Source organism: Rousettus aegyptiacus, unplaced genomic scaffold (assembly GCF_014176215.1).
Source record: "Rousettus aegyptiacus isolate mRouAeg1 unplaced genomic scaffold, mRouAeg1.p scaffold_m13_p_17, whole genome shotgun sequence".
Lineage (NCBI taxonomy): Eukaryota > Metazoa > Chordata > Mammalia > Chiroptera > Pteropodidae > Rousettus > Rousettus aegyptiacus.
In genome coordinates, this window is record NW_023416292.1 from 28,056,632 (window position 1) to 28,072,869 (window position 16,238).

Here is a 16,238-nt window from a genome sequence, read left to right on the forward strand (position 1 = left end):
TCCTGTCACTAGTTTGAGTTTTCCATGGAATTATCCACCGGCGTCATCACCCACAGACTTTTATTGAGCACATAAACTATGCAGAGCAGAATACTAGGGGGTAGAGATACAAAAAGCCCAGAAACTCCATGGTCCCAGCTTCAGAAGTTTATAGTCTAGTTGAGAAGATGGGGGTCTTAATTGTAAAGTAATTCTGCGGGTTCCACAAAGCACATCCCACACCGACTCAGTTTCTAGTCCCTCCAAAAACCAATGCACGAGGCAACATAGGCTGAGTCACAAACGACCACGTGGAGCGGGGCTGTTAAGGCTTCCTCTGCGGGCTGGCTGTGTCTCCACGCATCAGCGCTGCCCGGGGTGGGTGGGCACACGACACCACTGTTATCAGCTCTTTCGCTTTCCATATCCCAGGTCGATATAAATAAGGTGAGGAAGACAAAAGTATCTGTCCCCCCACTCCTGCTTTCCATTCCAAACCCAAAGAAAGCATTATTGCCTGGCGACAGCAAAGGATAGAAAGGAAGGAAGAGAAACCGCGCAAATAGTGAACAACTGTGTTCGTTTGGATGTCGAGATGATGCCTCCAGGGGGCAGCACCAAGGTAGAGAACTGACTACGATCCTCCCGGCCTCCTTCCCTCAGTCTGGGGCTCCCCACAGTTCCCCACCATTACTCCTCCCATTCCTTCCAACTTTATTTTTAGCTGCCAGTGGGAGGGGGCAGGATGGGAGGGAAAGTAAAGAAAACAGAAAAGGAGAGGGACAGAGTCACAGAGACTTCTCACAGGGACAGGGAACCACCAGGCATGGAGCGCCCCCTCATCCCTCACCTGTGCTGGCCCCTGATGTTCCTGACAGGTGAGGGAGGTTGATTTCTTGGTTTCTGATGGGAATGCATGATGTATAGATTGGCATTGAGAAGGTTTAATTGGGAAATTTAAGGTTAAATTTCTTTGGGAGTTGCGGTGAGAGGTTAACACCCATTCTACATTTGTAGGGTGTGTGTGTGTGTTTGCACGCGCGTGTGCATGCGTGTTTGGAATCTTATGCCCACACCGTGTGACTGCTTCAGCATTGAGACTGGCAGGGTCTCATGTAAGATTTGTGTCCTATTATCTAAAATCTTTGTCCTAAGCCCTAGAGGAGGGAGGGGACCAAAAAGAAACGGGTAACCTTTCACGTAGCTAGTCTGATTCCTGATACCCCTCCCTACTTCTCCCTACCCTTGGTGGCCTCTGGGGCCTGAGGCATAACTGACTGTGTGGTCAGAGCTCTGGGTTTAACCAATGAGCTACAGTCCCTGGTCATTCAGCCCCGCCAGTCTCCTGGATGCGAAAAGGCTCACATACAAAACACCTTTCTGAAAACAGACTGAGCTGTAGCCATTGGAGGTAGTTGTGGTAGGCCTGAGTGAGGGTTGCTCAGAAGGAAGGAGCAAGACACGGTCAGGGAAAGAACCATGGGAGGGACCGGAGGTCTGGAATTTTTCCTCGCCAGTGCCCTGTAATCTTTGTTTCCTAAAATACCAGCTCTGATTTTAAAGGGATCGGGGTTGGGAGGGAAGGACCAGCCAGGACATGACTGGTGGGGTCTTTAGAGTGGGTCAAGGGTTAAGGAAGAAATGTAGGAAGGTAGGGGGCTGTTGAGAGTGTGGATGAGTTGGAAAGGAAGCTGGTTCTGGGAAACTGGCGTGAAGGGACCTTTGGTGAGGACGGATGGCAAACCACGTGTGTGGGCGGGCAAATGGCCTCACCCAGTTAATTACCACTGAGTGTCCAGCCTGGAATCAACCAGAGACCTAGACATAGGAGAATGAGAGTGCGCATGTAGCAATGACACCGGGAGTCAAGAGGAGATGGAGGAGGAGAGACCCGGGCACGCAGGGCTCCCTAGTCTTTTGTTCTCCCTGTGCTTCTGGGGGTGGGGAGCATTGGGAAGGAATGGTTGTTCTAGGGCTGCAGAAAGGCCCTCTCCCTCTTCTGACCCCCACCGCTTAAGGAGGAGGACGCGTAGGAGGAATGATGTAAAGAGGAACTTGACGTTTCCAGACATGTCTGTAAATGAGATTTCAGGGGTGGGAATGGAAATACAGTTGTGCACAAGCATGGCAGAGGGCCACAGGTTAGACAGGACCCAAACAGGAAGGAGATCATCCTGGCTTAGAGCTCTGAGTGCGTGACATTGACGGAGGCCAGGACACCTAACGAGTAATAAGCAGGGAGACAGACTTACATCAGAACATTCCCTTCGCGGCTTCTCTCTGGCTGGGCCTCTGGGCACTCGCCAGCCTCTGATTGCTTCCTGCTAACCCGTGATCTTGACTCCCAGGTCTCTGCTCCCCCTTTAACCTGGATGTGCATCACCCACGCCTCTTCCCAGGACCACCCGAGGCTGAATTTGGATACAGTGTCTTACAACATGTTGGGGGCGGACGGCGATGGTGAGGAGGAAGCCAGAGGGCCGTGGGGTTGGGACTGCGACAGAGCTGTTAAAAGGGGAGGGGAGCTAGATGGGATCAAAACGAACCCGGTCTTCTAGACGTGGCTGGGGCTCTAGATTTGCCACCTCCGTGCACTTTCTCGTAGGCCATGTTCACGCTGTGTGTTCATGTCCTCCTCCCAGGATGCTGGTGGGTGCCCCCTGGGACGGGCCGTCAGGTGACAGAAGGGGAGATGTTTACCGCTGCCCTGTAGGGGGCTCCCACAATGCCCCATGTGCTAAGGGCCACTTGGGTAAGATGCCTCGCGCTTGCACGCCTAACCCCTAACGTTAATGTGCTAGTAGCTCTGACCCCTCATACCTCACTTTCTTTACCCCCAAATCCCACACACTCCCCATCCTTGACTTGATCCAGATCTCGTCCTCTTCCAAAACCACGCCGAACTCAAGCACCCCATCTGTGACCCCACGATCTCATTCTTTTCCACCTCCCCCCAACCAGGTGACTATCCATTGGGAAATTCATCTCGTCCTGCTGTGAACATGCACTTGGGGATGTCTCTACTAGAGACAGATGGTGATGGGGGATTCATGGTGAGTGGCGGAAAGGGTGGTGGCCGGGTCTCTGAGGGTTCGTGGCAGAGAAAACAGCCATATGGTAAGGGAAACTGGTCTGTGTGGAGGGGGCACGGAGTTAAAAACCCTGGAAAGCGAGGAGGGGAATCTCGGGGAGGGGCCTCAACGCCTCCTTCTACCGGGAGCACCTTCTGCGGGCGCCCTTCCGAGCCCGTGAGTAACCTGCGCCCCCATCCCCAGGCCTGTGCCCCTCTCTGGTCTCGTGCCTGTGGCTCCTCGGTCTTCAGTTCTGGGATCTGTGCCCGCGTGGATGCTTCATTCCGCCCGCAGGGAAGCCTGGCACCCACGGCACAACGTGAGCCGGAGGAAGGACCCGAGGACTCGGTCCTCCGAACGGGGTGCAGGGTGGGGAAGAATGGGGGGCAGCGCATGATGCCGGGCAGGGGGCCTGCACGGCTAGCCTCGTCACTACCTAACGCACCTGCGCGAGCTTCATGGTTCCTAACAGATTAGAGTTCAGACTCCGCCACGACATTGAGACTCCATGAGTACATCAAACGAACTTCAGAAACTCGACTCTGACTACATCCCTCCACGCCGCTGGCCGTGGCATTTACCTTCCCGTTCTCCACCCAACGCCTTTCCTTACACCCCCCTCTCCACAAACACCTTCGGTTCTCAGTATCCTCTCAGCAGCCGCCTCCTTTGATTTCCGCCATCAGAACTGACTCTCTGTTGCTGTCTCCCAGCATTCAGTGGTGCTGTTTGTACCTAGCACTTAATTCCTTCTTTGTCTTGTAGTAAGTTGCATGAATGATCATCTCTTTTCTTCATTTCTACATCCACCCAGGGCCTGGCCTACCATCTTCCTTGCATGCCGGAAGTGCCTAATAGACATTTAAGTCGAGAGCGTTCTCCTGTGACCTCTTCCCTTATTGCCCCCATGCCCAATATCCTTCTACCCCTCTGTTCTCCCGCACCGCACCCCTCCTCCAAGGCTGCCCCACATACATGGACGTGGTCATTGTCTTGGATGGCTCCAACAGCATCTACCCCTGGTCCGAAGTTCAGACTTTCCTACGAAGACTGGTAGGGAGACTGTTTATTGACCCGGAGCAGATACAGGTAAGAGAAGGCGATCCGGGTGGGCTTGGAGGGGGCGAGGCAGGGAGAGAGTTGACAAATGTCTAGCGTCTCCCGCAGTAGCCAGGTGCCCATCTGCCATCTCTCACCTACTTCTTCCTCCCTCCCCGGCCCCACACCCACCCTCCACCTGACCGCACGCTCCGTGCTCAGGTGGGGCTGGTACAGTATGGCGAGAGCCCCGTACACGAGTGGTCCTTGGGAGATTTCCGAACCAAGGAAGAAGTGGTGAGGGCAGCAAGGAACCTGAGCCGGCGGGAGGGACGAGAAACAAAGACCGCGCAAGCGATAATGGTGGCCTGGTGAGGCGGCGGGAAGGGAAGGGCGTGCGGGAGGCCGGGGCGGGGGGGGGGGGGGGGCGGGGTTGAGAGTGCGGCCGGCACATCCCAAGATGCCATGCGCGCTAATTTTCGCACGCACACTAACGGCCGGAGGGAGAAGGCTAAGCTGTCGTCGCGCTCCCCCTGTCACGTTTCTGCAAAGTGTCCACGTCCGCGCCTCCCCATGCTTCTGCTTTATCGAAGTCTGCAGACAGGACTCTCTCTCTCTGTCCTCCCACCCCCACCTGGATCGTGACTCTCCAGATCTCCAGCACTCACGTCCTGGCCCACTTTCCAAACGTGATCCAAACTCGTTCTGGGAAGGCCCGCGCGACCCGGTCCTTCTCCTTCGTTCTGCGTCTCCTTGATCTTTGTCCTCCTAGACGCAATGTTCGCTGAATGAATGCAGGGATGGGTGGGGTTTATTCTCATTTGCATTGGTGATGTCCCGCGCTCTCTGTTCTACGGCATTTGAGCTCTTACCTCTTACCGCAGGCCGGTCTCCAGCCAGACACTGTCGGGGGGAGGGGGGGGGCTGGGGGATGGTCCGAAAGGCGAGACACCCGCCCTCCTCGGAGGGCTCCTGACGGTGAGAAGTCCTGTGTGCGTGTGTCTGCGCGCATCCGACCACACCTCACTCCTTTCTGTCTCTTCTCAGCACAGAAGGCTTCAGCCAGTCCCGTGGGGGCCGCCCGGAGGCTGCCAGGCTTCTGGTGGTTGTCACTGACGGAGAATCGCACGACGGAGAGGAGCTTCCCGCGGCACTAAAGGCCTGTGAGGCTGGGAGAGTGACACGCTATGGGATTGCGGTGAGACTCGACTCTGCATCTGGGCGGCCGGAGGGACTTGGGGACGGTGACATTGGAGATAGGGAACTGGAGAACCATGGGACGGACCTCTTCCCAGACTTCAGCCGCATCTGCCTTCCTTCACTTTGGTGGCCTGTGTTCTGCGCTAGCTCCGATGTCTCACTCTGTACAGCTAACGGACCCCATCTCGGTCTCCTGACCCCAGGTCCTCGGTCACTACATCCGGCGGCAGCGAGACCCCAGCTCGTTCCTGCGGGAGATCAGAGCTATCGCCAGTGATCCAGACGAGAGATTTTTCTTCAATGTCACGGATGAAGCTGCGCTGACGGACATCGTGGATGCTCTAGGAGACCGGATTTTTGGCCTCGAGGGTAATGATTACCCTTGCTGACATTCCAGGGAATGCAATGACAGCTTAGGCTTCTCCCACCGGCCATTAGTGAGCAGCAGAGGACAGGGGAGAGGAGGTTCTGGAGTGTAGGCGGGGTTCTGGAGTGAGTTCACTAGGTCAAGGGAGGAACTGTCTTTCCTGATATTGCCTCCATATTTTCTCATGCTCAAGGGTCCCGTGGAGAAAACGAAAGCTCCTTCGGGCTGGAAATGTCTCAAATTGGTTTCTCTACTCATCGACTGAAGGTTAGACAGACTCTGATCCTTCTGCAACCCCTCTCAGCCTGCGGCTCCTTCCAGCTTCTGACTCCAATGACTTCAACCCCAGGGCTCCCCTAGATTCCTTCTTTACTTGATGTCCATGCCGACCTGCTGTGACTTCCCAGCTGACTCCAGCAACTCTCAGTGACCCTCCCACTCCTGGAGAGCTTTTGCTCCCAAGTCTGTGCTGTCTTTTCAGTGACCCTGTCTGGTTCTGCCCCACAGGATGGCATTCTCTTTGGGATGGTGGGGGCCTATGACTGGGGGGGCTCGGTACTATGGCTTGAGGAAGAAGGTCACCGCCTTTTCCCCCCACGGACGGCCCTGGAAGATGAGTTTCCCCCTGCGTTGCAGAACCATGCAGCCTACCTGGGTGAGCAGCAGAGCTGCAGAGGACCGGGAGGTGGGGGACTGCCTCCCCGGCGGAGGGCACGGGGTGCTCCCTCCTAATTCCTGCAGCTTTTCACTGATCTCCTGCTTCTCTCCTGGAAACCTCCTCCCGTGCCTTTAGGGAACCCTCCCCCTCTGAAACCATCTTCTTTCCTTTTCGCCCCTGATTCCTGCCCACTTCTAGGTTACTCCGTTTCTTCCATGTTTTTGCGGGGTGGGCGACGCCTCTTTCTCTCTGGGGCTCCTCGGTTTAGACATCGAGGAAAGGTCATCGCCTTCCAGCTTAAGAAAGATGGGGCTGTGCGGGTCGCCCAGAGCCTCCAGGGGGAGCAGGTAGGACACCCAAGGGCGGGTGGGACCCTTGGATCGGAGGGAAATTCAGCCTGTGGGGGAAGAGAATAAAGGCGCACGAGAGGGTCTGTGCTGAGTCTGGTTGGCCGAGTCTGTCAGGGGCATGAGGGCCAGATAGACAGGCCGGCGACTGCCTCCCACTTGTCCACAATCACCACCCCTTTCCTCTGGGGTCCCCGCGCCCCCCCACTCCCCAGATTGGCTCATACTTTGGCAGTGAGCTCTGCCCACTGGACACAGACCGGGATGGGACAACGGATGTTTTACTCGTGGCTGCCCCCATGTTCCTGGGACCCCAGAACAAGGAGACAGGACGTGTGTATGTGTATCTGGTGGGCCAGGTGAGACTTACTGGGGTCACCCTCGTGTGCGGGGGCGCAGGGAGAGAGGAAGGGACGCCCCCACACCGGAGGGCCGGCTGAGAGGCTGGGCCCGGCAGGACAGCGTCTCCTCTCTCCTCCTCGCCGCCAGCAGCCCTTGCTGACATTCCAGGGGACACTGCAGCCCGAACCCGCCCAGGACGCTCGGTTTGGCTTTGCCATGGGCGCCCTTCCCGATCTGAACCAAGATGGCTTTGCCGACGTGGCCGTGGGGGCGCCCCTGGAGGATGGGCACCGCGGGGCGCTGTACCTGTACCATGGGACCCAGAACGGAGTCCGGCCTCGTCCGGCCCAGGTCGGTGCCCAGATGCAGCAGGGGCATGTGGGAGGAAGGGGAGGGATGTCTGCTCCTTGCTTGTCAGAGCTGCCTGGACGTGAGACCCAAACGGAACGAGCGCCTTTTTATCAGTACAGCGGTCCCCCCTTATCTTTGGGGGGGACGTTCCAAGACCCCCAGTGGATGCCCGAAACCGCAGAGTACCAAACCCTATATGTACGATGGCATGTTTTTTTCCGATACACGCATACCTATGAAAGAGTGTAATTTGACAAATTAGGCGCAGTAAGAGATGAACAATTACGAACAACGGAATAACTACAGCACTGTGCTGTAACGACAGTTACGTGGCTGTGGCATCATTAAGCGAAATGAGGGTGACTTGAGCACAAGCACCGCGATACCACGCCAGCCGACACGATAACCAAGACGGCTGCTGAGCGGGAAGCGTGTCCAGTATGGCCACACTGGACAAAGGGACAATTCATGCCCCAGGCAGGACAGCGGGGGACGGCGAGATTTCGCCCCCCTGCTCAGCACAGTGCGCAGTTTAATACTTAGGAATTGTTCATTTCTGAAATTTTTCGTTAAATATATTTTGAGCCGTGTGGGTCGGTTGACCAGGGGGAACCGCGGAAAGTGAAACCGCGGATGAGGCGGGACGAGCGGTGGTGGGTTGGGGTACAGGCTGCTGTGCTAGGGACTCCTGAGCACAGACGGGCTACTTTCTCCTATTCCTTCCCGCGCCCACGGGCGCGTGAGGAGGCGCAGCGGGGTGGCCTGGGGATCCAAGCGTGGAGGCCCTGCCCAGTCCCCCCTCTCTCCCCGCAGCGGATTGCTGCTGTCTCCATGCCACAGGCCCTCAGCTACTTTGGCCGAAGCGTGGACGGCCGGCTGGACCTGGACGGGGACGACCTGGTAGATGTGGCTGTGGGTGCCCAAGGGGCGGCCGTCCTGCTCAGGTGAGCGGTCCCCTCTCACGCAGCGGCGGGCGGCATAGCGTGGCTATTAAAAGCGAGGGCTTTGGAGTCACAGACGGAGATTTGGATTTCTTCGCCAACTTGCTCTGCGCCCCCATGGCCTAGTTTACGAAATGGGAACGGTGATAGCACCCGCTCTACAGGCCGGTTGTGAGGCTGAAACGCGGCGATCCCTGTAAAGATCTGAACGCGATGTCTGGCACGTGGCAAGTGCTCGTGCAACGTTAACTGTTATCTCACTCCTGTCAGAGGGTGACGCATGTGCGCCTGACCCCTCAGTTTCTCCTTTAACACCGAGTGTCACCTGTCTCAAGGGCTCCCCTCCTCCCACCTGTTCCTAGCTCGCAGCCCATTGTCCATCTGGCGCCTTCACTGGACGTGAGCCCGCCGGCCATCAGCGTGGTTCAGAGGGACTGCAGGCGGCGGGGCCAGGAGGCGGCCTGCCTGTCCGCAGCCCTTTGCTTCCAGGTGACATCCCGCACTCGGGGCCGCTGGGACCGCCGATTCCGTGAGTGGCCGCAGTGCGTTCCGGGCCACGGTCACCCCCTCGGCTGCCTTGGTGTCCGGCCTCGCCACCCTCACTCCTGTCTGCCCCTGGTCAGACTTGCGGTTCACGGCATCGCTGGACGAGTGGACGGCTGGGGCCCGAGCAGCGTTCGACGGCTCTGGCCAGCGGCTGTCCCCGCGCCGGCTCCGGCTCACTGTGGGGAACGTCACTTGCGAGCAGCTGCACTTCCACGTGCTGGTGAGGAGGGGACAAGGCCCGCTTTGCATCGGGGCCTAGGAGAGAGGGGAAGGCTGGATGAGAGGAGGAATTCCTGCCACTCGGGCAAGAAAGCCGAGGCCAGGGAAGTGAGAAAGTCCACACTTCGGAGTCGGGCTGATCCGGGTCTGAATCCCAGCTCTGCCACCTGGGCAACCTGGCAGGTCACATAAGCTGCGAACCTCAGTGTCCTTGTCTGCAAAGGGGGGTAATGATAGGCGTTGTATTGGAAGCGAACGTGACAGTGTTGATAAAACCTTGGGACAGTGCCCGGCACGCAGACAGTGCTCGGTGAATTATCACAACCTGCCAGGGGCCTGGGCAGAGCCCCAGCCCTGGCTCCCCATGACCCTTGACTCCCGGTTTCCCTCAGGATACATCAGATTACCTCCGGCCAGTGGCCTTGACCGTGACCTTCGCTTTGGACAACACCACGAAGCCAGGGCCCGTGCTGGATGAGGGCTCGCCCACCTCCATTCGGAAGCTGGTCAGCGGTGTCTCGCCCTGCCCTGCCCTGCCCCTGGGTCCCCTCCTGCAGCTCATTTCTCAGTAAATTCTAGAGAGAGGGGAGGGAGGAGATGTGAGCCACTCCCCCCTCCCGCCCCCCCTTCCATTCCTTTCTCCTTGCCTTCCTCTCAGCCCCCGCCCCTCTCTCTCCTCCAGGTCCCCTTCTCAAAGGACTGTGGCCCTGACAATGAGTGCATCACGGACCTGGTGCTTCTCGCTAACATGGACATCAGAGGCTCCAGGTGGGATGGACACGAGCTGACCTGAACCCGGCCGAAGGGACCGGGGAAGCTGGAGGGTGGCTTCTCGCCGGGGACAGAAGCGAGGTGGCCGGCACCCCGCAGCCCCCGAGCTCCCCGTGCCCCTCACTCTCAGGGAGGACCCGTTCCTGGTGCGAGGCGGGCGGCGCAAAGTGCTGGTGTCGGCCACTCTGGAGAACAGGATGGAAAATGCCTACAACACGAGCCTGCGCCTCAGCTTCTCGAGAAACCTCCACCTGGCCAGCTTCACCCCTCAGGTGCCCGGGGCGTGGGAGGGAGGGGGAGGATGGGGAGTTTGGGGGCTCTGTCCTGAGTCCCCGCGTGGCTCCAGGGTAAGGCTTGGTGTTCAGAGCCTGGGGCGGGAGAGCGGCCACAGCGCCGGCTCCCACCCCCCTCTCTGCCCGCAGAGGGACCGGCCGGTGAAGGTGGAGTGCGCGGCCCCCGCCCCCCACGCGCGGCTCTGCGGCGTGGGGCATCCCGTCTTTCCCACCGGGGCCAAGGCAGGTCGGGGCCCAGGATGGGAGAGGGGCTGTGTGAGGGCGCGGGCTGGAGCGGCGGGGCCCGGGGTTCAGGGAAGGGGGCACCAGGGCTCCTGTTCCTCTGTAGCTGCCCCTGAAGAGGAATCTGCCATGACCCCGTGTCCCCTGCCCCCCAGATGACCTTTCTGCTGGAGTTTGAGTTTAGCTGCTCCTCCCTCCTGAGCCAGGTCCTCGTGAGGCTGACTGCCACCAGGTGAGAGCAAAGGGACCGTCCTCCTAGTCCTCCGCGTTGGGTGTGGGCGGCGGGCGAGGCGCGTGTGCTGGGGGAGGGGTAAGCGGCACCGACTCCACCCCAGAGGGGGGCGTCGGAGCCGGGTGTGAGCCTCTCTCCTCCCGCCCCCCACACCACTCTACAGCAGCAGCCGGGAGGGCAGTGGGACCCTTCGGGATAACACGGCCGAGGCCTCGGCCTACGTCCAGTACGAGCCGCACCTCCTCTTCTCCAGGTACGGCTCCGCCCGAGCCCCCAGGCCCACCCTCTCCTTCTCCACCTCTCCCTCCCGTGCTTCGCTGCTCTCCCAAACCCAGACCCTTGGCGCCCCTCCATCTCTTTGCCTTCGGTCCCACCCGCGCGGGACCCCTCTTTTAAGCATCTTGATTATTCCTAGGTATAGGGCTTTGCTGGGCCCTGGGGATTGGAGCTGGGGTGGGGGGACATGGGATGTGACTGTAAGGTTTGTACCAAGTTTACGTCAGGGTCCATTTCTGTCTTCTCTATGAACCCCCATCAACCCTGCGCTGGCCATGTGCCTCTGTGTCTGTCATGGCCGTGACCACGTACTTCCTGACTTGGTGTCCACGCAGTGAGTCCACTCTGCATCGCTATGAGGTTCACCCATATGGGACCCTCCCAGTGGGTCCTGGTCCTGAATTCAAAACCACTCTGAGGGTGAGAAGCTGGGGTGGGGCTTGGCACTAGCAGGGGGTGGGGCGGAGTTCTGGGGCAAAGACTGGAAGAGTCTCTCCCGGTTTCAGTGGACGCAAGGGTAAAGGGGACAGATGAGGAGGGGCCTCCTTCTCCCGCCTCTTCCCATTCCCAATCCCTCCGCCAGGTTCAGAACCTTGGCTGCTATGTGGTCAGCGGCCTCATCATCTCAGCCTTCCTCCCAGCCGTGGCCCATGGGGGCAACTACTTCCTGTCACTGTCTCAGGTCATCACTAACAATGTGAGTCTGGGCCGGGTCGCTGTATGCTGGGTCACTGCTCTCGGGGCTCCTCCCCCCAGGGGACCTTTTTTTTTTTTTTTTTTTTTTTAATCTATATGGCTTCTTTGAGAAGAGAGGGATCACCCCACTGCAGGAATGTGGGCAGTAGGGCTTGTGCCAGCCAGACCGGTCGCTCAGGCTGGCTCCTCCTCCAGGCAAGCTGCATAGTGCAGAACCTGACCGAGCCCCCCGGGCCCCCCGTGCATCCAGAGGACCTGCAGCACTCGAGCAGACTGGTATGCGCCACAAGAAGGTGAAGAAGGTGTCCGGGGCAGGGGCAGTGGAGTTTGGAGCCTTGAGACGGTGGAGGGGTGGGGGGAGAGGGAAGGGCAGAGCCTGGAGGGGGATGTGGGGGACCTTCCCACCCCAGGTCCTGAGCTGTCTCTCTTCTGGCAGAATGGGAGCAATACTCGGTGTCAGGTCGTGAGGTGCCACCTTGGGTGGCTCGCGAAGGGGGCCGAGGTCTCCGTTGGACTGCTGAGGCTGGTTCACAATGAATTTTTCCGGAAGGTAAACCTTTCATTTCCTACTGGCCCCCCACCTCCCGCTCGGGTCTGGAACTCAAGCGTAGGCTTCGGAGGTACACGGGCCCATGTTCAAGTTCCAGTTTCGCCTCTTACTAGCTGTTGGACTTTGAGCAAGTTATTTCATCTCTCTAAGCTTCTTTCTTCTCACCTCTAAAACAGGGAGGATAATACATATTTTAAAGGGTTATTGTACAGAAGAAATGAATGAGATGGATTCACTAAAAACTAGTTATCCTTGTATTTTCCTCCGTTCATCATCGACTAGTGCTATATCAATTACCGACATTGATAGGACACCTAAATTCAATCAATAATCCATCTAGTGCCCACTATTATTAAAAGGTCCTGTGCTAGGCAGACACTGAGGAGAATATCCCCAACATTTGGCACCATGCTTAACTCTGTAGTGACTGAAAACGTTTTTGTAAAACGAATGAACACATAGTTGATATTACATGCAGGATATATATTGGAGGGTAATTGGAAGATTATATAATTGAGAGGGATGTAGATTATAAGTTTTCCAACGCTAAGGAGGTGCAGTTGAACTCGACGATTGGCAGTCAGGAGTTGGCACGCACTCCTGGGCAGGGAAACGACGTCTTAATTATGACAACTGTTTAGTGCCAGGGGTCTTTACGGTGATGTCCGACGTGCTGTCTGTTTTGAATAACAGACTATCCCTGGGACGTAGGCACGTTGTTGTCGCGGAGTTAACTTCGACAGACCCCCCTCTCTAAGTCTGGTTCTCTCTTTATCTCTTTGGGTACCCTTTTTTAAATTCGATCATCTATTCTTGTAACGAAGATTTATTGAGATACCGCTAGGTATTTGGCACTGTGCTGAGCACTAGACATTAGGCACTAGGCACCAGGCACACGTAGTTAATACGACACAGCCCTTGACCTCAAGGATTTATAATCCAGTGGTGAAAGCCAGAAAAGTAAACAGAACATCACAACCTTATCCAGGATGGGGGAGAGGGAAGGAGGTAGGTTAGATGGAAACACTTCCCTGATTCCCAGAGGAGATGACATCTAAACTTCTACCTAGCGGGGCAGAGGTTGGCCCAAGGAAGGGGAGTCAAATACATTTCAGGTAGAGCAAACAGCACATGTGAAGGACCAGCGGCTTCTTCCTTTCTTCTGGCCTCGACGGTCCTGCAAGTTGTGCCTCTCAGCTTCGTCTTTGCTCGCAGCGTTCCAAGAGCCACGCCAACTGGTGACGGCTCCCTTTAAATGTCTTCCCCGCCACTCATTCCGCAGGCCAAATTCAAGTCTGTGACTGTGGTCAGCACCTTTGAGCTGGGAGCGGAGGAGGGCAGCGTCCTACAGCTGACCGAAGCCTCCCGGTGGAGTGAGGTGGGTCCAGAGGCCAAGGCTGAAAGCTGTGAAAATGGCGAGGGCGGGGATGGGGTAAGAGCGCCTGTGGGCTTTTTCAGAAAAGAGGTGTGTTCTCGGGGAGTTGGAAGTGATGCACCAGGATCCAGAGTCCCACTTCTTTCATTCCTGACTCAGTTTCTTTCCCTTCAGTCTTCTGTTTCGAGGCTGGCTTTGCTATATAATGTGGGGTGAGGCCAGCTGTGTGAAAGGGTGTGAGTTAAAAACAACTCTCCTCCCCCTGCAGAGCCTCCTGGAGGTGATTCAGACCCGCCCCATCCTCATCTCGCTGTGGATCCTCATTGGCAGTGTCCTGGGAGGGCTACTGCTGCTCGCTCTCCTTGTCTTCTGCCTGTGGAAGGTGAGCGCTGTTTTAGTGTGGAGCAGGGGCATGGTGCCCACAGGTTGAGGGATCCTTGATCGTAGCAGGCATCCTTGATCGCGTCGGGCAGCTAAGCAGGCTGTGCGTGTCATGCCTGGATCTCCTCCACTGTACTCCACAAATGTTGGTTGAATTAAACTAAGCCAAATAAAATACATTTGAATTTCACGTTTGGAAGCAGAACAAAAGTGAAGACTTCAGATACGTCTGAGTGCTGTTGGCAAGGTCCCCAGGCAGGGCGTTTGATGATGACTCTTATCTCTTCCTCTACAGCTTGGCTTCTTTGCCCGTAAGAAGATCCCCGAAGAAGAGAAAAGAGAAGAAAAATTGGAGCAATGAGTGTAGAATAAAGTCCTAGAAAGTTCTCCCTGGCAGCTTCTCCAAAAGACCTCCAAAAGAGCGGAGCCTTGGGGCCTCACGTGGGTCAAGCAGCAGCTTCTGGACTATGTCCCCAGACCTGCAGCCTGACTTGACTTTTGAGTCATGAGGATGCTGCTGGCAAGAGATGAGGCCTCACCTCAGACAACAAGGGCTGACACCCACAGCAGGAGCTCTCCCACCTTCTGCTTTCCTCCTCCTGGTGCTGGTTCCACAGCCAACACTGGGGCCCTTTTTGCTGCCATAACCCCAGGAATCGAGCATTTTTTTGCCCAGGCCCCTGACTCCTTTCGGATCCCCTCTAAATCCTCCCTCGCAATTTGGAAAGGGTAAGGGTTACCTTCCTCCACTCCCTGTCTCTCACCTTCCTGCCAGCTCCCTGCTCCACAGGAGGGAGCTGACGTTGGCTTGGAAGAAGTAAAGTCAACATCTGCTACTTTCCTGTGGAGTCTGGTGATTCAGAAAGCCGGATGGGGAGAGTCAACAGGAAAAAAGGAGGGAGGAGAAAAAGCCACAAGAGACATTCTGTACAATTCCAAGGAACAGAGAAGCCTTTAGACAGGCAACTGCCATCCCCCTGAAACCTGAGACTTCATGGTTCGCTCTCCCGCCCTCAGGTGCTGGTGAAACAGAGCTGCCCTGGGCCTGCTGGGCATGGGTTTCCCAGCTCACACATCCTTCCCTGGGAGCAAAGCCAGGGTGGGTGCCCGATTCTCTGGAGCCAGGGGCCCCCAGGTGGCTAGAACTGGAATAGCAGCGAGGACCAGCTCCAGCAGGCAGCGTTCTCCCCTCTCAGGCGGCGCTCGGGAGTCCTCCTGGGCCCTCCCGCAGAGAAGGGAGAGGCTTGCTGCCTGATGGCGGGAAACCCTTTCGCCTTACCAGCTTTAGAAAGCAGCAGCCCCATGGGGCCCGAACAAGCGGGTCTGCATTAAGGAGAACGCCAGGGTGGGCGGAAGCAAGCCCTTCCTCGCTTGGCACTGGCCGTGTAGCACGAACGTTTCTGGGGCCACTCCAGTCGTACCACGTAGGGCTTCTCTGGTGGAATCAGCTCGCCAGCCCCCGCCTGATGTCTACTAGAAATCCTCAGAGATAGAAATAGTTAATTTCTATCTCTGGATCATCCTCCCGGCCCCGCTCTGCCCCCCCCCCTCCAGTCCCTTCCATATTTCGGTCATAGCCAGTAAAGAGAATTTGATTCTCATTGACAACTAGGTAACATATTTCTTCAGAATCAGGACTTTGGGTGTCAAAGTCAGTTATTGGTCCCCAGATGGCAACTCCAACAGCCACTGGAAGAATCGGCACCCATTCAGAGCCGAGAAGTGAGGAGACGGACTGGGCAGTGGACCAGCAGCTGCAGAACCTGCCCTCCAGGGTTGTGCTCGAAGCCTGGTCACAATATTTATTTGGGCATGTCTCCGGCCTTCTGCAGAGGGCATCGGCTCTGTTTTCCAGCAGGCTGGACAGTATATCAGGTGGCCAGAACAAATAAAGTTCAGTGTCAAATGACTTCCGGCTCTGTTTTGAGTTGCCCAGGATACAGACTGCTTAGGAATGGTGAGAGGTGATTCTTGGTTCACCTGAGACCCTTATACAGTTGAATCCCTGGAAGGTAAAGTTCTGTAGTATTTGAAATGTTTTCTGTGACTCTACTGGTGGAGATGTGCCCTAGGCTCCTTACCTGCTTAAGTGACTATAGACTGTAAAACATGTAGATTTGGGAAGCACATAGGCCTAGATTGAAATTTCACGCCATTTATTAGCCATGTGGCCTTGGCCAAGTCATAACTACCCCAAGCCTCAGATAACAATAAGAAGCAGTGTAATACAGTGGTTAAGAATGAAGACAGACTTGGGTTTAAATCTAAGCTATACTACTCAAAACTTGTTTGACCTTGAACAGATTTAATTTCTCTAAGTCTTGGATTTCTTGTCTTTCAACTTATTAGGGTTGTGAGGACTAAATGAGATAATTCATGTGAA

The 16,238-nt window shown here is 56.5% G+C and overlaps 1 protein-coding gene across 1 annotated transcript; it reads left to right on the forward strand.

Annotated features, from left to right (window-relative positions):
• Window positions 1–64: 64 nt before the first annotated feature.
• Window positions 65–15,764, forward strand: ITGA10 (integrin subunit alpha 10). The gene is made up of 30 exons (XM_036234966.1): window positions 65–857; window positions 2,328–2,439; window positions 2,622–2,731; window positions 2,941–3,032; window positions 3,255–3,369; window positions 4,012–4,139; window positions 4,311–4,459; window positions 5,136–5,286; window positions 5,492–5,657; window positions 5,849–5,922; window positions 6,163–6,310; window positions 6,512–6,660; window positions 6,876–7,019; window positions 7,150–7,353; window positions 8,167–8,297; window positions 8,657–8,823; window positions 8,918–9,060; window positions 9,452–9,565; window positions 9,742–9,827; window positions 9,961–10,102; window positions 10,253–10,345; window positions 10,501–10,577; window positions 10,741–10,830; window positions 11,189–11,273; window positions 11,437–11,550; window positions 11,745–11,825; window positions 11,986–12,099; window positions 13,382–13,477; window positions 13,743–13,856; window positions 14,151–15,764. The coding sequence occupies exons 1-30, from the start codon at window positions 725–727 to the stop codon at window positions 14,214–14,216; spliced, it is 3,588 nt and encodes a 1,195-aa protein (XP_036090859.1). The 5' UTR covers window positions 65–724; the 3' UTR covers window positions 14,217–15,764.
• Window positions 15,765–16,238: the final 474 nt, after the last annotated feature.

Bases quoted from the DNA above. Each gene is read 5' to 3' on its own strand.
- ITGA10 (XM_036234966.1), top strand. From the start codon at position 725: ATGGGAGGGAAAGTAAAGAAAACAGAAAAGGAGAGGGACAGAGTCACA. The intron at 10,103-10,252 runs GTGCCCGGGGCG...CTCTGCCCGCAG, and splicing joins TGGCCAGCTTCACCCCTCAG to AGGGACCGGCCGGTGAAGGT. The intron at 13,857-14,150 runs GTGAGCGCTGTT...CTTCCTCTACAG, and splicing joins TTGTCTTCTGCCTGTGGAAG to CTTGGCTTCTTTGCCCGTAA.